The following is a 21,741-nucleotide window of genomic DNA, read 5'->3' as shown; positions in this document are numbered from 1 at the left end:
GTACCATACGTGAATGGGCAAAAGTTTCCAAAACCTGCAACTTACCCATTCGTCTTCCTCGCGAATCCATCTGTTACAGCCTGCGATTTGGATCTAAAACCAGAAATTCCACACTCTAAACAGCCTAGGATTCATCCAACATCAATAGTATATGATCCTATATTCAATTTTACTCATCACAACCTAATTCTACTCAATTATTAGGGATTCACATTCATAGATTTCAAATCCAATGATGAACACAACAGTAAAATCAGAATACATAACCTATTGATCTAAACAATATTCCTAATTAACATCATCATTCACAACACGATAATAGAGATTAAATGGAGAGTCCCCCCTTACCTTAGCCAAGAGTTCTTGATCGGTCTCTCCCTCTTCAGTTCTCTTACAGTTCTTCGTGTTCCAAAAACCTTCAGCCTATCTTTTCACGTTCTCTTCTTTATTTCTTTCCCAATTCCAATTATTTTATGAAAAATAATAATAAAATTAGTAAAGACCTTACTTCACCACACCCCCTCTTTACTAATCTCACACATGGCCCAAATGCCATAAACCATCTTTTCCCATTATTTTCACAAAATCTTTAATAATTCTAATTATTAATTCAATATTCAAATTAAAAATTAAAATTATACGGGTGTTACACTGGACACTTGATAAAATGTGTGGAATTATTTAAAGGAACGATGGGAAGTAAGAGGGGAGGAGTTGTATGGTTAACAACATGTTGGTGTATTTAGAAGCATAGGAACGACATTATCTTTAATGATGCTGAATTGGATGTAGAGGAAGTTTTTCAATCGATTCTAAGAAGTTCATGGTGGTGGCTTACTATAGATTCAAAGGAAAGAATTTCTTGTAACTTCTATGAGTGGTTTCATAATCCCTCACTGTGTTCTTGAGTCTATATTCTCTAGCTTTGTTTAATCGTTTTCTTGTAAGGGTTGGAGTACCCCTAGTACTTATTTTCTTAATACAAGAATTGCCTATTGAAAAAAAAAAGTTTAAAAATCTCCATTCTTTCATAAATAAAGATTGCACTAAGTTATTTAAAAAAATATATGGGGAGGTAAAGCCATCATTTTAAAAAGATAAATTTAATTAATTATATTTTTGTGTCATACAATTAACTCATTTGAAATAATTTTTGTCACAATTAGTTTTTTTAAAATAATTTGTATATAATTAATTAAAGTTTATAATGAGATTTTAAATTTCATTTTATTTTCGACGGTTATTTACAATAACTCTTATAATTTTATTTTAATATAAATTTTAAACTATTTATATATTATAATTAAATATTTAAAAAAGGATAATACTAACATATGTCCTTAGGGCACATGTTAAAAAATGTCTATTTAGAAAGTTTGTCTTAAATAAAATAAAAAATAAAATTAATTATGTATTTTTAATTAATTCAATACACAATTTCCAAGATAAATTTTTTTTATTTGGTTCTTAACATGTGCCCTAAGGGCACATGTTAGCATTACCCTTTAAAAAATTGTCATACAACTAACTTATTTATTAATGAAATCAAATTCGTTATCACTTGTGCTTTAATTTATTATTTTTTTATTAAAAAATAAACTTCTTATCAATCAAATAAATCTGTGTATTAGGGTCAAGACATGTTTTACACCTGCTCCTACATTTTCTAACTATATGCTTAGCTTTCCGTAATTAAAGTAAGAGAAAACACCACTTTCATTTCTTTGAGCCGGTGGATTTTGTCTAGAAATTGGAGCAATTGTGGCACTTAAAAGATTTTCATTCTTAATTTAGTTAATGATGTGATTTTAAATTCTTTAAGATTTTTAGAGTTATCTGCATTGAAATTCTTTTCATTGTTAGAAACAACCAAGACTTTATATTTTTGATTTTGTCTATAAAATTCTTCTTTATTTTGGAGGCAAATGAAACGTTAATTTTTTGTTTGGGGTCCATTTATTTGTTTGCCCCGGATCTCTAAAAAGTCGGAACCGGCCTTGATAAACATACAGACGAGGTTCGTGGTGGCAGCTGTGACACATGAGCAGGGCAGGAATAGGCAAAAACTAGCTAGAGTAACAATGATCTACAGATAGCAGCTGTTATAATTGTCTATCATGGAACATCAACTACCATAATTGCATTGCATTTATCAACACAGGAACATGGGCGCATCCAGCCTAAGACATAGTGTGGCTTTAGCCACACCAAATTTTTTAATGTTTTTCTTCATATATATATATATATATATATATATATATATATATATATATATATATATATATATATATATATATATATAAATTTTTTATTTTTTTCTCTTAATCTTTAAAAATCGGATCATTCATCAAATAGATGAGGGTGAATCATTGTTTTATTAGTCGAACTATATGACTAAACCGAACTAAATTGAATAATTTAATTGAATAAATTGTATATTTTAATTAAATAAATTGAAAAGGGAAACCTCCATTCGCCATCTTTTGAGGACCTTGAAGCTCTGGTACCACTTTGTTGGAATTAAGGTTGTTTTTGTGTGTAGGGCAAGTGTTTAGAAATATTGGAGGCTTGAATAGAAACTTGATAGGTAGGAGAATTTTTTATGGAAGAGAGAACTTTGTATTTTTTCTTGATACAAATGTGTAGGATTACATCTCTATTTATACTACTCTAAGCAGAACTATAGACAAATAATTCTAGAGAGCTCCCAACTCTAGAGATTCAAAGAGTATTCTAGAAAATTTTACAACCATAAGAAATATAAAAACACTCCAAACACTACAAGAATTTTCTAGAAAAATGACCCGTAATTATTTAAGCCCAAAATAACTAAGCCCAAGGAACCAAATAATTAATCTAGGCCCAAATCAAGTTTATATTTCAACACTGTATTCTAAGATTCATCTCCACCAACATCACCAGAACCGGTCTCATCATCGTATTCACCTTCATCAAATTCACGATTTTCATCTACGTCTTCATCATCGTATTCACCTCCTTCAAACTCAGAATCTTCATCACTAACAATATTCAATTCACCGTCAACGTTAACACGACCATTCTTATGTATAATCTCATCGAGTGCTTCCTAAAAAATTATAAATAACTAAATCAATAAATCAACAACAAATAGATTACAACCACAAAGTAAGACTATTCGAAAAATTCACTTACATAGTTAGCTTGCATTACTTCATGCCCATCAACATTACCACCATTCATCTTTGATTCAATATCCATGAAATTACCATCAAATATAACTCATTCATCTTTGATTCAATATCCATGAAATTACCATCAAATATAACTCATTTCAATAGATTTTAACTCAAACTACAATAATTACAAGAGAAATGTTAGGAACATTTTCTTTTCAACACTCTCTTAAACTAAAAAGAGAGTGTTAGTAACCCACCTCATAATTACAATTACTACCCAGAAGAATATGATTGTCAGGTTCATTTTTAATTCAAACTAAAAAGTTTTTTAATTCACTAAAAAGAGTTTCAAATCCAACTAAAAGAAGATGATTGCCAGGCTACCGTGCGGAATAAGTAAAGGTGTTTTTTTAGTCTTATTATATAAAATTTGGGGACAACTTCTCTACCCACCTCAAAAAGTTAGGTAGTGTACATTCCACCAATCACATTGCATCATTTAATTTTATCTTATTTAATTAATTATTAAATAGTTTTTTTTTTGTTGTTTCCAAGACATTTTACATTGAAGGTAATTTTACCCAACTTTTTGAGTTGGGTACATAAGAACTCACCATAAAAATTTTGGAAAAGATGTTTTCTTTTTCTTTCTTCAATTATTCCTTCTTGTTTCTACAAAACCAAACCTAAGTAAAAAGTGAACTAGAAAAAAGTCCAAACGCTACACCACCGTTAGGGAAATTATGATGAATTGCTTTCAAATAGAAATTTTTTTTTTTTTTATAAGCAAAGGATGTATTAATAAAGATGCACAAGGGGGTGCAAACCCATTACAACCAAAACAGAACCATACACAGTGAGCAATTATAACACTGAGCGTGTAAATTGGAATCTTGTAAAATTAGGGTTCCTGGAAGCAGCATGGAGAAGAAGACGACGTATCTACCTCATGAATTGATCATTCTCATCCTGTTGAAGCTGCCGGTGAATTCTATTATACGTTTCAAATTGATTTGTAAGTTATGGTTTTCTCTTATCTCTGATTCCCAATTTGCATCTTCACATTTTGAACATGCGGGCTCACACTCTCGTAAAATTGCATGGATGGAACGATCTTGTAAAATTATATCTATAGATTTTGAAGGATCAATTGGTAATGTTTCACCGACTATTGCTCCATTTCTTTGGCCTGAAATTAAAGGTTCATGTAGAGGGTTTATATATGTGCACACTCGGCGTACAATTTATATATGGAATCCAACCACTGGATCTAACGTAGAAATACCTAGATCTCCTTTTGAATCCAACAATAAATCAAGTACTTCAGATAATCTTTACGGTTTTGGTTATGACCGGTCGAGAGATGATTACTTGGTGGTTGCATGTTGTTATGATCCAGATTTATATAATATTTCATCGCGTTTACAGTTTTTTTCATTTAGAGATCATAAGTGGAAAGAAGTTGAGGGTCCTCATTGCTCTTTTAGGATTGAATCTGAAAATGCGGGGTCGCTCTGTAATGGGGCTATTCATTGGACGGCTTATCGCGATTACGACGAGTTAAAAGTTATTGTTGCTTTTGATTTAATGGAAAGGAAAATGTTAGAGATACCTTTTTCAGATGAATGTGAGCTGGGTTTAATCAGTGATGTGTGGGTATTTGGAGAATTTCTCAGTGTGTGGACTAAAAATAATGACACATTTGAAATTTTTGTGATGAAAGAATACAAAGTGCATTCCTCTTGGACTAAGACTCTTGTTTTTCCTATTATTAATGATGATCTTCTCTGGTTTAAGCCTGTATGCCATACAAAAAGTGGTGATATTATTGGAACAGCTTATCGTAAAATTGTGAAGTTAAATGTTGAAGGAGATGTGTTAGAGATTACCTCTAACGGCGACAGCTTGGACGGACTCCAAACTGTCGTCTATACGGAGTCTCTGCTTTCACTTCCTGGTAGTGACATTCAGCAAGTTTAAGATGACACAAACAAGAAGGTGAAATATTTTCCTTCACTGTTTTCTTGATAGTTATAATTATATTGTATTATTTTGAATTCTTGGGCTGCTGCATTTTCAGGGTAATATGTGTTTGACTGCATGTGTAACATGAGCTAATAGGCCCACATGAGGTGACCCAATATATCATGAAATGTTAATTCGTTAACTATTTTATGGAAATATTGACAGCATTTTTTTTGGTGTGATTAACGGTTTTTTAGATGGATGCTGTTGGAAGCTGTCACTGTTTGACATTGTTTTTCTAGGAGTTTATGAATGCCGATGAGAAAAAGAAGATTTTGTTCTTTAGGTTCAGCTGTCTCTATTGCCATTTCTCAGTTTCAAACCAGAAAAAAAAACTAATTTAAAGTTAATGAGCTACAAATGATTGTATAGGATTTTAGATCAGGAAAAACATCAAAAATATGTTGCCATATTGAAAATAGTGCTACAATTATAATATAAAATGTAACACTTTATTCAATATAAATTGTAACACATCTATATGTCATTTTCTCTACTTATTTTTGCAGAGCTGTATATGAGTAAGAAGTATAGTGTATACATTTATTTTTTCAATTCCTAACTTGTATACATTTATGTTGTGTACTCACCTTAGTTCAATCATTACAGATTCACTATCATCTATTACCTTCTTGCCGCTTACAATAGATCACTAACAATTTTCGCACACCATTATTGATCAGTTTCATTTATAAACATACAGATGAGGTTCGTGGTGGCAGCTGTGACACATGAGCAGGGCAGGAATAGGCAGAAACTAGCTAGAGCAACAATGATCTGCAAATAGCAGTTGTTATAACTGTCTATCATGGAACATCAACTACCATAATTGCATTGCATTTATCCACACAGGAATGAATCATCATCTTTTGACTAGAAGGACTCCCTCAAATAAGTTGGTGAATTTTGTTTAATGCAGTGTTTATTTTGGTTTTTAACTATGATTAGTGCAAAACTGTTGACATATGCCGTAGGAGTTTTTGGGTCCTCATTAAAGTACTGTTGCCATGTATTTTAGAATGGGAAAAGAAAGTTACAACACAAATTTGCAAGATCAAGAAAGGATGGATGATAATGGAACAAGATCTTTCTTTTTAGAACAGAAATTCATCTCCCTTATTTATAATGTTATAATGAGTCCCTTTGTTTATTGTTTCGATAAATGAACCTGAAATTATGCATTCATTTTAGTCAATTATTATTATTTTATTTTTTTACGGATTTTTGTCAATTCTTATCACTAAAATTTATATGCAATAATTATTAATAAATTAGTCAAATAAAAAATTAGCTATTATATTAAATTTTCATTTTTTTTGATTAAAATTGTTATTGAGACACAGATTTTATTTGTTAAAATTCTAGTTTAAATTATTGAATACAACACGAATACATGTTTTTTTTTATAAACACTATGAATATACATGTTCAATTGTGATAAGAGACGGACCAGGAACAAAAGAAAATCAGAAGAGAATTTCTCTGGGCATGCATATAGGGTGATAAATATTTCTGAAAAATTTAAAATAGTCTTCGGATATGTATATCCGAACGCATCATTTTCACATTTTTAAGATATTTCGGATATGTAAATCCGCAAAAACCCTTCTTCAAACGTTTTTTTATTTAAATGTTGGATTTAAAAATTCAGAGGTTTTTTCGGATATGCTTATCCGAAAAAACCCTTCCTATACATTTTTTCCACCTTCACGATTTCATTCATTTTCTTTCACTAAAAAAATCAAAACCCTCTCCAAAACCTCAATCATTTCCAATCCATTTTTCGTCTCCAAACCAAGTTTCAAGTGGTTGATCATAGCAAAGAGAACACAGAAAACTACAATTTTAGATAAAATTTCCTCATTTCATCTCTTATTTGTCTACATTGGTGCTGATTTGTTGGAGAAGAAACATGTGAGGCTGTCACTTCGGATATGCACTTCCGAAATCCACCAAACTTATTTCGGATGTGCATATCCGAAAACATGTCTGTAATAACAAAAAACACTTTTGATAGAATGTATGTTTTACGCACATGTTAGGTATGGTGCACCCCGACAACATTGTCAGAGATGCTGTAGAAGTTCTAGATGTGGTCAACGAAGATGCTAAGCCAAAAGAGGTGAATGACAATGTTAAAACGATTGTCGTAGCAATAGATGTCCGGCAACAATTTACAAATGAAATGACTTTCACTTCTCGTCAATATTTTCTTGAGTGGATCCGAATTGAAGTTAGTAAACTTGGATTTGACGTTGTGATAGCAAGGTCCGACAATGGTACTAGTAGAAGACAAGCATTTGTTGTGATGAAATGCGAGAGGGGTGGGAAATATGTTCCAAAAATTCTGAAGTTAAAATATGATGACACGGGATCGAGAAAATGTGTGTCGGATTGATGTTGATTAAGTCGGATTTAATTGTTTTATATGTTATTAAGTCGGATTGATGTTGATTATGTTTTCATGTTGATTCTGTTTATGCATAATTCAGAAGTTCATATTCGAAATTTTAAAGCATCAAGGCTTATTTCGGAAGTGCATATATGAAATATGCACTGATAGCAAGATAAGATTTCTTGGGTCCATATTACTCCAAAAAGTCTGTAAATATGATCTCTATAGATTTTCATCAACATCTCAAGCCACAATCAGAAATGACTCAAACCTACCCTCACCTTGCTTTTGTCTACTTCAATCGTGGTTACCTGATGCTGCTTCAATTTAGGTTCTCGTACGACACACCGTTCGTCGAGCTGATTCTGGCTCTGAATTCTCTCTTGCAATATCCAGAAAATCATAAGGTAATCAAGCTTCAGTATCGTTCACATTTACTTGACACCGAAGGAAAAGTAAAGTTCATCCCATTTGAGCTCAAGAACGACGACGATTTAGAGGTTATGTGGACAACTTTTCAACAATATTCTTCGAAGGGTCTGATCGAGTTGGATGCGAAACTTCAAACATCATGAGAAGATGTTATCGAAATGTTGCGGCATCCTCAACTATCCATTTATAACAATATGTAACGTTAAATTTATGTTGAACTATTTATGTAATTTCGATTATTTATGACAAAACCAAAAGATGTTACATCTATTTTTTTTCTTTCAAAAACACGTGTAAAATCATAATTTATTTTTAAATATTTATCATTTTATATATTTCTTTAAAAAATAGGTGTAAAATTATAATTTTTAAAATTGAATTGTTTTTAGTTTAGCCATATTTTATAAATTAGAACGGGACCTCCGGATTAATTGGACCGACCCTACATGGATACAATGAAATTGATGATGATGAAGAAATTCATCTTCTCACTTGGATTCAAAGCAATAATTAGTTATGTGCAATTAATTTTTGTAATAGGTTGAAAAGAGAATAGATAAATTATACAGCGATAAATGTGATGATTGTATGACACAATGGCGAGTAATCCTCTGCTAGGGTTTGTCTCCACAAACCAAAAAAATCCAACAGATGAAGAAGATCAATTGGAAAGGAGCACTAAGAAAGTTAAAGAAGGGAATCATACTAAGGTGGTTGTCGGAGATCTTATAGGTAATACTGTAACCTATAAGGATATGGTGACTTGAGTGAACAGTGAGACGGGAAAAGCGGAAGATGATACTGAAGCCGATATGCTGGATCAAATCATTGAAGATATTGACGGGATGACAGTGGAAGAAAGTCTTATGGGAGGGTATGAGTGTCCAAATTTTGTGCTTTCAGATAGAGAAGAGAAACGGATCTACCGGCCATGGAAGAGAGGTGCTATTGTCAAGCTGTTAGGGCGGAAAATAGGCTATAAAGCCTTGGAGAATAGACTGAGACAAATGTGGGTTAAAAAAGGAGTCATTAGTATAATAGATCTAAGTAATGATTATTATTTAGTGGCATTCTCTCATGAAGATGATAAAAGAGTAGCAATGGGGGAAGGACCATGGTTTATCTATGATCACTACCTGACTGTAAAAGATTGGGGCCCAAACTTCCATCCGGAGAAGGACGCTATTGAAGAAGTTGCAGTTTGGATAAGGAATGCCGGACTCCCTATTGAATATTATGACACTAGTGTCTTGACTTTCATTGGAAATAGGTTGGGCAAGGCAGTGAAGGTAGACAAAAATACAGTGAAGCAAGAAAGGGGCAAGTATGCTAGAATGTGTGTGGAAGTGAACCTGACAAAACCATTACTTGTTATGTTTTCCATAAATGGTAGAAGATACAAGATTGAGTATGAAGGTCTTCATTTGCTATGTCTCCATTGTGGGAGATATGGTCACTATAAAGAAGGATGCCCCTTGATAGTGAAAGGAAAAATGGTGGAGAGCAATCGCAATGTGGAGATAGGGGAGAGTTCTACATCGGAGCTGCTTGAAGGATAGAAAAACACTTAGAAAAGGGGGGGGGGTTTGAATAAGTGTAGCTTTAAAAAACTTGACAGATAAAAATAAATTGCACGGTTATTTTTATCCTGGTTCGTTGTTAACTAAACTACTCCAGTCCACCCCCGCAGAGATGATTTACCTCAACTGAGGATTTAATCCACTAATCGCACGGATTACAATGGTTTTCCACTTAGTCAACAACTAAGTCTTCCAGAGTCTTCTGATCACACACTGATCACTCCAGGAACAACTGCTTAGATACCCTCTAAGACTTTTCTAGAGTATACTGATCCACACGATCACTCTAGTTACAACCTGCTTAGATAACCTCTAAGACTTCCTAGAGTATTCTGATCCACACGATCACTCTAGTTCCTTACAACTTAATGTAATCAATTCTAAGAGTATTACAAATGCTTCTTGAAAGCTATAATCACAAACTGTGATATTTCTCTTAATCGTTTAAGCTTAATCTCACTAATATATTACAACAGCAATGTAGTGAGCTTTGATGAAGATGAAGATTCTGAGCTTTGAGTTTGAACAGCGTTTCAGCAAGTTTAATATGAGTTGTTTTGGTGCAGAATCGTTAACCTTGCTTCTCATCAGAACTTCATATTTATAGGCGTTGGAGAAGATGACCGTTGAGTGCATTTAATGCTTTGCGTGTTCCGTACAGCATCGCATTTAATGTTATACGCTTTTGTCAACTACCTCGAGCCTTGTTCACGCTGTGTCTACTGACGTAGCCTTTAGTAGCTTTTAACGTTCCTTTTGTCAGTCAGCGTAGCTTGCCACTTGTACTTCCTTCTGATCTGATGTTTGTGAATACAACGTTTGAATATCATCAGAGTCAAACAGCTTGGTGCAAAGCATCTTCTGATCTTCTGACCTTGAAGTGCTTCTGAGCGTGATACCATCAGAACTTCAGTGCTTCTGTTCTCTTGTTCTTCTGATGCTTCCATAGACCCATGTTCTGATTCTGCTTCGACCATCTTCTGATGTCTTGCCAGACCATGTTCTGATGTTGCATGCTGAACCCTTTGAGACAAAGCTTCTGAGCGCTGAATTATGCGTACTCTTTATATATTTCCTGAAAAGGAAATTGCATTGGATTAGAGTACCATATAATCTTAAGCAAAATTCATATTATTGTTATCATCAAAACTAAGATAATTGATCAGAACAAATCTTGTTCTAACAATCTCCCCCTTTTTGATGATGACAAAAACATATATAAATGATATGAATTTGCGATCAGAAAGAACAGACGGCAAAAGACAAATTACACAGCTATAGCATAAGCATATGAATATGTCTCCCCCGGAGATTAACAATCTCCCCCTGAGATAAATAATCTCCCCCTGAAATAAATACTCGAAGAACTTTAATAAAAGACTTCCCTGATTATTTCGGTAGAGACGATCATATAAGCTTTTGTCTTCAGAGAATTCATAGCTTCTGACTTCTGCTTCCATAGGACAGCTTCAGAACTAGAATTTCTTTAGATCCCTAGAACACTCACAGCTTCTGATTCCTGCTTCCATCTAGGACAGCTTCAGAACTTGAATTTCTTTGATCTTCTGAACATTCACAGCTTCTGATTTCTGCTTCCATTCAGGACAGCTTCAGAACTTGAATTTCTTTGATCTTCAGAACATTCACAGCTTCTGATTTCTGCTTCCATCTAGGACAGCTTCAGAACTTGAGTTTTCTGGATCTTTAGGACATTCGCAGCTTCTGATTTCTGCTTCCCTCGGATAGCTTCAGAGCTTTGAATTTCTACCAACATCACTTCATGCTAGATTTGTATCAGAACATTGTTGAATGTACCAGAGCATCATCAGAGCATCTCTACATCCTGAAATGTTACAGAACAAAAACTAAACGACAAAAGTCAGCATGAACGAGTCAGAACATAAAATGTATATTCGAACACATGATATGTATCAGAGCCATATAGGCTAAAATAATGTATCAGAGCAAATAGAATTTTGTCATAGCAAATAGACAAATATGGATCAAATTCTATTATCAGTGCTTCTGATTCATTCTTCTTTCTTGCTTCTGATCTCTGAAGCTTGACAGCACTCGGCTTGCTTCAGTTTCCATGGTTTTGCTTCTTGTGTTTGCTTTGAAGATTCTCTTCACTGCTTTATACCTGCAAAACACTTAAACCATATAGAACTTGCAGTTCTTGTTAGAGAATGTGTGGGAGCTTTACCCAGCAACTGATAGATTAATCAAATCATTTATCATTTATCTTCTCCCCCTTTTTGTCATAACATCAAAAAGCAAAAAAGATTCAGAGACAAACAAAACGAAACACACGGAGGAAGAAGATGATTGCATTTAAGTTCAAACAGCAGGTACAGAAGTACATGAAGATAAGAAAGATCAGATGCACACAGACAGATGCAACGAAAAGAAAGAAACAACACAAACTCAATCTAAGATGGCCCTAGTCTTGACAAGATCTTGGTCAGCATCTCTTGAACCATATTGTTGTGTCCTTCTTGCCTCACCATGAAAGCACTATACTCAGCATTGAGTGAGCTTTGCTCATCCTGTCTCTTCTGAATTTCTTCTAGAGTCCTTGCAAGACGAGAAGATTCATCAGAAGAAGCTTCACCGCTTTCAACCACAGGAATAGCAACTTGATCTGTAGCTTCCATGGATAGATCATTTGTAGGGATTTCCTCAACAGGATCTGATTCAGCAACATGATCTTCAGCATCTGCTTCTTGCATAGAAGCATCTCCATATTCTGCAGCAGGAATTTCCGAGTCTCCATTCTCAAGTGCCTGAAGAATGGCAGCTAGATTCCTGGGAGCAGAAGGACCTTCAACTACTGGTGGGTCAACAACTTCTGGAATGACCAAGCTTGGGTCTTTCTCAGACGGGTTTTCCCTCAGATAGTCAAAGAGAGTCTTGAAGTCTCCTAGCAGAACAGGATAATCAGGAATAAAGATAACAATATCCCTGCATGGATTTGCTTCCATTTCAGCAGCCAATCTTAATTGTTCCATCTCATCCAAGAAGGGTTTCTCTTCCAACAGATGTCTTCCTTTGAGACTAGCAAACCAGAAGTCTTCATAATTCCTCAGAATTCCACGAGGCCGTGGGGCAGCAGCTACACAGGCTTCCTGAAGTTCTAAAAACAGAGCATCTGATTCTCTGCGAAAGATCCTCCAGAAGTTCCGCATAGCAACATCATTCAATCCAGAACTTTCAGCAATTCTGAGAGTATCAAAGGTACTTCTGAGATTCCTCTTTATGTTTTCAAAAACTACACCAATAGGATATACAGGGCGGAATTTTATTTGGGTTTTTGAAAAGGCAGGGTTGGAAGTGAAGTACGGATGAGGTTCTCTATCCAACCTATAAGAAGATTCTGCTTCAGTGTCAGAATCTAACACTACCACTTCAGCTTCAGGACGAGGCTTGGGAGTGTAGTTGCAATCACGGAGCAGCTGCTCATGTGATGCAGAGGTTGGAAGAGGAGAATCACAAAGATTGTTTTGAGAGGTGGAGGGAGTATGTTCAAGAGTGGCATTGAGAGAAGGTTGAGATGGAAAGAGAGTTTGAAGAGGTGGTATATCCAGAACAGGATTTATGGTAGGTGGAGAGGAAGGAATGGTTAAAGGAGAAGATGGAGGTGTAAGAACATGGACAAAAACAGGTGATTCTGATGTGGCTTTTTCTGGTTCAGGTGTAGGGACAACCTCTATTGGTGCAGCTTCTGAACAAACAGCAGGAACAGAATTAGGTTCAGAAATGCATATACCTTTGGAACCTCTCAGAAAAGCTTTGGCCACATCCTCAGTCTTCTTCTGCTTCTTACTCTTCGGCTCTTCAATAATCTTTGTTTTGCCGCTAGCGATTTCTTTCCTTCTGACATATGCCAGAACTTCTGGTTGATTCTCAGCCTCTTGAGAGATATTTTCTTCATCAGATTCTTGAATAATCATCTTTCTTTTTCTGATTTTCTTCTTCTCAACAACTTCAACAATCTCAGCATCGTTATTTGACTTCTTCTTCTTTTTCTCAGCTTCCTTCTTTTTCTTCTCAAAATCAGCAGAGACAGCCTTAGCAACCTTAGCAATGACTTCTTCTGGGACCACTTCTTTATTGGTGGTAGCAGCAGGATGATCAAACTTTCTTTTGGTCCTTTCTTCCTTCTTATGATTCACTTTAATAGGAGCACCTTTGTCTTGATCTTTAAGACTCTTATCCTCTTTTTGTGACTTCAGATACTTAGTTCTGACTTCAGGTACCTCACTATTGAAGAAGGTTTCAAAGTCAGCTAGTACTGGTTTTCTTCTGATTCTTGTTCCAGCTAGAGGTTGAGGGACTTTGAGGATAGTGTCAATTATTTTCATTTTCTTTAAAGAAAAAGCATTCAGACAGGCTCCAGAGGTGACAGCAAGGTCTTTGATGATACCTTCAGACTCCAGACTCTCAACAATCTTGGAATGCACCAGAAGGTTTGTAATAATTCTACCAAAAGGAATGATTGTTCCACCATTTTCTTTCCTGAAAGCGTTTCTGGAATCCTTTACTGCTTTCCACATATGGTTGAAGATAATGTAAATCGCATCAACCTTCTTCTGAGTGGCAATGCAATAAAGAATATACCTTTGATCATTACTGATGAAATCCGAGGCATGTGTTGCTTTCCTATGGTAGAAACACCCAAGAAGGATCTTTGTCCAGATTCTGTAGACATCTCTCAATTCCTTGACGTATTTTGTTTTCTTGACATTTGGATAAAGAGTGGATAGAACATCTCCCATATCTGCCCTTTGATCAAACTCAAAAACCCCTTCAGGGTTTTTCAGATCAAACATCATTCTTAGGATGTTTTCAGTAATAACGACAAACTTTCCATGAACGAAAGAAAGTATAGATTTTGGAGCAACCACAGCATGTACCCAGAACTCCTTGACAAGATCCGGATAAACTGGACCAACGAACTCAGCGAACAACGAGGTCCATCCTTGAAAGATGATGTCTTCTTTAAGGTGAAATTGGTTTTCTTCAATGTTGTCAAAGTCAACCATGAGTTCACACAGAACTTCCAATTCATCTTTAGGAATGGAGCATGCAACAACAGGGGTGAGTTGCAAAGTTTCTTCTTGGAGATGATGAGGAACATATGACTCAGCATTTTGGGATGAGAAGGCAGCCATAGATGCAGAAAGAACAAAAACGAACAAGAAAAGCGAACTGGGTTTTCGATTAGGGTTTTTAGAAAACGGCTAAGAACTTTTCAAACGAGAGAATGCAAGAAGAGAGAGAGAGAGACAAGGGAGCGAAAAAGATGTAAGATATGATTTGAAAAGGATATATAGAGACGGATTTGAAAAAGAAAATAATAAAGAATATAAACTGAACAGTTCCAGAATCAAAAGAAATCAATTTTATTAAATAATGAGTGACGTAAGGAGAGAGAACGTGGTAAATGAAATGATTTATAACAGTTACCTAGGTCGGCGTCTTTTCAACTGCACGCTTTGTACAAACCGTACAGACACGTGTTCACCATCAGATAATAGATGACAGCTGTAAATTTCAGAATAGACTTTACGCCTTCAGATTCAGATCACTGCTTCTGATCTGATCAAGTTTCTCTTCTGGAAACATTCCTTCTGAAGTGTGCTGATATAAATCTGAATGATCTTCTGATCCATTACTTCTGATATACACAGCTTCTGGAGGTTCACTTCTTTGTTCTGCAGCTTCTGATAAGACAAAACTGTATCAACATAGTTTCTTCAACAGATTTAAGAACCAGAACTTGGAAGACAATCTTTCTTCCCTTCAAGTGTTGAGACCAACTTGAGTCCAGGAGACATGTCATGTTGACTTTTATCTTCTTTGTCGCCAAGAGAATCTGCAAAAGAAATAGTCTTTTTCTTTGGTACCCACATTTTCTTGGGTCCTTTCTTGTTAGATTTTCTCAAGTTCTGATTGAACTTGGGTTTAACATTGTAAGCAATAGGAGGAACAGCATGATAATTTTTAATATGAGTTTCATGATATTTCCTAGGTTGTGTCACATGCTTTTTGGTGTGTGTTATGTGAAAACTTTGAGCATGTGAAGTGTGCCTAATATCATGGGAGTGGCCATACTTGAACTGATCATACAATGGCTTGTATGTGAGTTTCATTTCATCAACAGGTTCAAGTTTGTATGGGGTTTCACCCTCAAAACCAATGCCGACTCTTTTGTTTCCAGACACAGCATATATCATAGAAGCTAGCTGACTTCTGCCAATACTTCTAGATAAGAACTTCCTGAAACTTAAATCATATTCTTTCAGAATATGGTTTAGACTAGGAGTGGATTTTTCTGAATCAGAAGGAGATCCAACATTATTGGATAATTTTAAAAGTTTTTCTTTTAATTCAGAATTCTCCAACTCAAGCTTCTTTGTTTCAAATTCAAATAGCTTTTTCAGCTTTTTGTATTTGAGACTAATCTGAGACTTGAGTTCCAGAAGTTCAGTTATACCGGAAACTAACTCATCTCTAGTAAGTTCAAAAAATACCTCTTCAGAATCTGATTCTGATGTAGATTCTGATCCGTCATCTTTTGTCGCCATCAGCGCACAGTTGGCCTGCTCATCTTCAGAGTCTGAATCATCTTCTGACTCATCCCAGGTTGCCATAAGACCTTTCTTCTTATGAAACTTCTTCTTGGGATTTTCCTTCTGAAGATTTGGACATTCATTCTTGAAGTGTCCAGGCTCATTGCATTCATAGCACATGACCTTCTTCTTGTCAAATCTTCTGTCATCAGAAGATTCTCCACGTTCAAATTTCTTTGAACTTCTGAAGCCTCTGAACTTCCTTTGCTTGGTCTTCCAGAGTTGATTTAGCCTTCTGGAGATCAAGGACAGTTCATCTTCTTCTTCAGATTCTGATTCTTCAGGATCTTCTTCTCTAGCCTGAAAAGCGTTAGTGCATTTCTTGATATTTGATTTTAATGCAATAGACTTACCTTTCTTTTGAGGCTCATTTGCGTCCAGCTCTATTTCATGACTTCTCAAGGCACTGATAAGCTCTTCCAGAGAAACTTCATTCAGATTCTTTGCAATCTTGAATGCAGTCACCATAGGACCCCATCTTCTGGGTAAGCTTCTGATGATCTTCTTTACGTGATCAGCCTTGGTGTATCCCTTGTCAAGAACTCTCAATCCAGCAGTAAGAGTTTGAAATCTTGAAAACATCTTTTCAATGTCTTCATCATCCTCCATCTTGAAGGCTTCATACTTCTGGATTAAAGCTAGAGCTTTAGTCTCCTTGACTTGAGCATTTCCTTCATGAGTCATTTTCAAGGACTCATATATGTCATAGGCCGTTTCCCTGTTAGATATCTTCTCATACTCAGCATGAGAGATAGCATTCAGCAAAACAGTTCTGCATTTATGATGATTCCTGAAAAGCTTTTTCTGATCATCATTCATTTCTTGCCTTGTCAGCTTTACGCCTCTGGCATTCACTGGATGTTTGTAACCATCCATCAGAAGATCCCATAGATCACCATCTAGACCAAGAAAGTAACTTTCCAGTTTATCTTTCCAGTATTCAAAGTTTTCACCATCAAATACCGGCGGTCTAGTATAACCATTGTTACCGTTGTATTGCTCAGCAGAGCCAGATGTAGATGCAGGTGTAGACTTTTCACTTTCATCAACCAACTTTTACTGAAGCGTTTTTCTCTTCCTGAATCTTTTCTAAACACGGTTAAGTGCTTGCACCTTAGAACCGGCGCTCTGATGCCAATTGAAGGATAGAAAAACACTTAGAAAGGGGGGGGGGTTTGAATAAGTGTAGCTTTAAAAAACTTGACAGATAAAAATAAATTGCACGGTTATTTTTATCCTGGTTCGTTGTTAACTAAACTACTCTAGTCCACCCCCGCAGAGATGATTTACCTCAACTGAGGATTTAATCCACTAATCGCACGGATTACAATGGTTTTCCACTTAGTCAGCAACTAAGTCTTCCAGAGTCTTCTGATCACACACTGATCACTCCAGGAACAACTGCTTAGATACCCTCTAAGACTTTTCTAGAGTATACTGATCCACACGATCACTCTAGTTACAACCTGCTTAGATAACCTCTAAGACTTCCTAGAGTATTCTGATCCACACGATCACTCTAGTTCCTTACAACTTAATGTAATCAATTCTAAGAGTATTACAAATGCTTCTTGAAAGCTATAATCACAAACTGTGATATTTCTCTTAATCGTTTAAGCTTAATCTCACTAATATATTACAACAGCAATGTAGTGAGCTTTGATGAAGATGAAGATTCTGAGCTTTGAGTTTGAACAGCGTTTCAGCAAGTTTAATATGAGTTGTTTTGGTGCAGAATCGTTAACCTTGCTTCTCATCAGAACTTCATATTTATAGGCGTTGGAGAAGATGACCGTTGAGTGCATTTAATGCTTTGCGTGTTCCGTACAGCATCGCATTTAATGTTATACGCTTTTGTCAACTACCTCGAGCCTTGTTCACGCTGTGTCTACTGACGTAGCCTTTAGTAGCTTTTAACGTTCCTTTTGTCAGTCAGCGTAGCTTGCCACTTGTACTTCCTTCTGATCTGATGTTTGTGAATACAACGTTTGAATATCATCAGAGTCAAACAGCTTGGTGCAAAGCATCTTCTGATCTTCTGACCTTGAAGTGCTTCTGAGCGTGATACCATCAGAACTTCAGTGCTTCTGTTCTCTTGTTCTTCTGATGCTTCCATAGACCCATGTTCTGATTCTGCTTCGACCATCTTCTGATGTCTTGCCAGACCATGTTCTGATGTTGCATGCTGAACCCTTTGAGACAAAGCTTCTGAGCGCTGAATTATGCGTACTCTTTATATATTTCCTGAAAAGGAAATTGCATTGGATTAGAGTACCATATAATCTTAAGCAAAATTCATATTATTGTTATCATCAAAACTAAGATAATTGATCAGAACAAATCTTGTTCTAACACTGCTTACTTTGAAAGAATCAGATGCTGTGGATGGCCCGTGGACGGTTGTGCAGAAGCAACGGCGAGGAAACAGGTTGCCGGAAAAAAAAACAGTGGTCCGGCGAAAATTAATGCTGGTAATAAGTTGAATGGATCTCGATTCATTTCCTTGTCTGGAAAGGATCAGGAGATTAATGATAGTCTAAAGAGCATTGATGGTGGAATGATTGAGATTGATGGGGCAATGATTGGTGGTATACCCAAAAAGGCAAGTGTGGAATATGAGAAGAATAAAAAAAAGAAAGAAGTTGTGGCTGACATAAATAAGGAGAGAGAGGAGGAAATATTAAATAAGGAAGTGATGGATTCGTTGCATGGCATGGGAATTAATGAGGCAATCATTGGTGGAGAAAAGGAAACTAGACACGTGGGGAGACAAGAAAATAATAGACAGAAAACCAAGAGCATTAATGCTAAAAAGGTGATGAAATTAAAACTGGCAACACGTGTTACAGCAGCTTTCAAAGGAAAAGGAGTGAGTGGGACCAAGCATGCAGTAGAAGGAGGATTAGGAGAGAATCAGCAAAAAGTGGTGGGCCCATATCATTTTAAAAATAATGTGCATAAAGGGAAGGAAAACATGAAGAGAGACGCGGGTGTAAACAAGTTTCACATGGTGGATAAGGGAGAATCTTTTTGTATCAAGTATCCTGATATCAACACACCACAAAATATGATTAGTTCTTGTCTTGATATTGCTACTCATACAAGGCCATCTGACATGGATATCCAAGTAATGAGCAGTCCACCAGACATGATAAGGGAAGAGGCTCATAATGAGACCGAGGAAAAAGGTTTTGAAGAGAATAGTAGTGAAGGTAAGAGGCAACATGAAGATATGGAAGTGGTTTCGGAAACTCAAGAAGATTAACTGATTGAGGGCCTGTTCGTTCTTTCTTTATTGTGTTAATGATGAATGACCAAAATAAATTGATTGTATAGAATTGTAGAGGAGCAGCTGGTAAAGCATTCTATCGATATAGTAAGCATTATATAGATTTGTATAGGCCTACTATGTTTGTAGTTATGGAAACGAGGTGTGATCCCGCGAAATTGACTAAGAAATTTAAGATTATGGGATTTGATGAAATGATTTACATGGAGAATCAAGGTTATGAAGGGGGCATTATTGCAGGCTGGAAGAAGCAATATCTATCAGTCAAACTTGAAAAGAAGGATCTGCAATACCTCCATTTAAAAATTGAGAGTCATCAGGCTAAGCATTGGTACTTTACTGCCGTGTACGCTAGCCCTAATGAAGTTCATAGACAAGCATTATGGGAGGAGCTAAAGATTACTGCGCGAGGAATGAAGGTACCTTGGCTTGTAGCTGGTGATTTCAATGAAATAGCTAGCATCGGTGATAAGAAAGGTGGTGTTCCTGCGTCAGCCAGAAAATTCCATAACTTCAGAGATCGTATTAATCAATGCAAGTTAATGGATCTTGGAGCTAGTGGACCGAGATTTACGTGGAGAGGTCCATTGTATCATGGAGGCCAAAGAATATATGAGAAACTTGATAGAGCTATGTGTAATGATATGTGGAGATTGGAGTTTCCGAATGCCTATGTCAAAGTTTTAGCAAGGGTTGAGTTTTCTGACCACCATCCCCTTATGATTACTTTGGATCATTCTCTTAATAGGAAAGAAGATAAAAAATTCAGGTTTGAGAGTGCTTGGCTGTTAAATGACTCTTATCACGATATGCTCAAAAAGGCATGGCAAGAAGATAAAGAAATATATTTGAATTTGAAGCATGTACAAGATAATATCAAAGAGTGGAAAGAGGATACTATGGAACAAGCCAGTCGTAGAAAGAGAAGAATTATGGCTAGGCTTGGTGGTATTCAAACAAGTTTGCAAAGAAATAGTTATAACCCTGGATTGGAAAAGCTTGAGCAAACTTTGCAGGCGGAAATGACGAATATTCTTAAGAAGGAAGAAGTGATGTGGTTTCAACGGTCTAGGGCTGAATGGCTTATCAATGGGGATCGGAATACCAAATACTACCACATGAAAGCTGTTACGAGGAGGTGAAAGAATAAGATTCTTATGCTGCAAGATTCGAGTGGACAGTGGATTGAAGATGTTGAAGAGATTCAACATATGATTAATAAATACTACAAAGATCTCTTTTCCTTGGGTCATAGTTGGAATAGCTGGCATCAATCTCCAATAACTTTCCCAAAGTTGGACGGGACTGATAAGCAAAGGATGGAGTCTTGTGTGAATGATGAAGAGATTAAGAGTGTTGTTTTCGCCATGCATCCTTGGAAAGCGCCAGGACCGGATGGATATCCAGCAGGTTTCTATCAAAAATCTTGGACTATTGTTGGTAACCAGGTTTGTGACTTTGTGAAGAAGGTTTGGATGAATCCGAGAGAAATTGCTGAAGTGAATCAAACGGATATTTGCTTAATTCCTAAAGTGGATAATCCGGTGAATGTGGCTCAGTTTAGACCTATATCTCTTTGCAATACCATCTATAAAGTAGTGAGTAAAATAATTGTGGAGAGGATTAAGAAGTGCATGCAGAAGATAGTTTCGCCCTATCAAACTGGCTTTGTTCCAGGGAGAGCAATCCACGAAAACATTATTATAGCCAAAGAGGTAATGCACATGATGAATAAGAAGAGAGGGAAGAAAGGCTTCTTTGCTATTAAAGTTGACTTGTCCAAAGCTTATGACAAGTTGAATTGGGAATACATTTGGAATATTTTACGTGAAATTGATTTGCCTGAAGTTATTGTTAATATTGTTATGCATGCAATCACAAGTGTGGACACGAATGTTAACTGGAATGGAAGTCGAAATGAGTATTTTCGGCCTCAGCGGGGTATTCGTCAAGGGGATCCAATCTCTCCATATCTGTTTGTGTTAGGAATGGATAAATTGTCTCACTTGATTGAGTATGAGGTTCAAAATAAGAATTGGAGAATGTTCAGAATGGGAAAGCAAGGCCCTCTAATTAGCCACCTTATGTTTGCTGACGATCTACTTTTGTTTGGTGAAGCTACAGAACACCAAATGAAATGTGTTATGAGCACGTTGAGGACATTTTGCCATATGTCTGGGCAGGAATTAAGCAAAGAGAAAACTAGTATCCTCTTTTCCAATAATGT

General features: G+C 36.0%; 2 protein-coding genes across 4 annotated transcripts; both read left to right on the top strand.

Annotated features, from left to right (window-relative positions):
- Nucleotides 1-3,880: 3,880 nt before the first annotated feature.
- LOC131605414 (F-box/kelch-repeat protein At3g06240-like) lies at nucleotides 3,881-6,289 on the top strand. Of its 3 annotated transcripts, none has more exons than XR_009284675.1 (3): nucleotides 3,881-5,156; nucleotides 5,239-5,290; nucleotides 5,887-6,289. XR_009284675.1 is itself a non-coding variant. In XM_058877774.1 (2 exons), exon 1 carries the CDS (start codon nucleotides 4,080-4,082, stop codon nucleotides 5,136-5,138), a length of 1,059 nt encoding a protein of 352 aa, XP_058733757.1. In that variant the 5' UTR covers nucleotides 3,883-4,079; the 3' UTR covers nucleotides 5,139-5,156; nucleotides 5,887-6,289. The 3 variants fall into 3 exon arrangements, 1 of the variants encoding a protein (XP_058733757.1); XR_009284676.1 differs by lacking the exon at nucleotides 5,887-6,289 and adding an exon at nucleotides 5,381-5,862; XM_058877774.1 differs by lacking the exon at nucleotides 5,239-5,290 and having other exon boundaries at nucleotides 3,883-5,156.
- A 2,317-nt stretch (nucleotides 6,290-8,606) lies between these two features.
- On the top strand, nucleotides 8,607-20,656 carry LOC131627062 (uncharacterized). The gene is made up of 4 exons (XM_058897917.1): nucleotides 8,607-8,629; nucleotides 8,786-9,334; nucleotides 18,602-19,466; nucleotides 19,562-20,656. The coding sequence occupies exons 1-4, from the start codon at nucleotides 8,607-8,609 to the stop codon at nucleotides 20,654-20,656; spliced, it is 2,532 nt and encodes an 843-aa protein (XP_058753900.1).
- Nucleotides 20,657-21,741: the final 1,085 nt, after the last annotated feature.

Source organism: Vicia villosa, linkage group LG1 (genome assembly GCF_029867415.1).
Source record: "Vicia villosa cultivar HV-30 ecotype Madison, WI linkage group LG1, Vvil1.0, whole genome shotgun sequence".
In the NCBI taxonomy this organism is placed as follows: domain Eukaryota; kingdom Viridiplantae; phylum Streptophyta; class Magnoliopsida; order Fabales; family Fabaceae; genus Vicia; species Vicia villosa.
The sequence above is the reverse complement of the archived record's forward strand: the minus strand, read 5'-3'. Positions and strand labels throughout refer to the sequence as shown.

Excerpts from the sequence above, each read along its gene's own strand:
- LOC131627062 (XM_058897917.1), top strand. The coding sequence starts at position 8,607 with ATGGCGAGTAATCCTCTGCTAGG. Across the intron at positions 8,630-8,785 it reads GCGAGTAATCCTCTGCTAGG|TGAGACGGGAAAAGCGGAAG; the intron begins GTTTGTCTCCAC and ends TTGAGTGAACAG. Across the intron at positions 19,467-19,561 it reads AACATGAAGATATGGAAGTG|AATTGTAGAGGAGCAGCTGG; the intron begins GTTTCGGAAACT and ends TTGATTGTATAG.
- LOC131605414 (XM_058877774.1), top strand. The coding sequence starts at position 4,080 with ATGGAGAAGAAGACGACGTATCTACCTCATGAATTGATCATTCTCATC.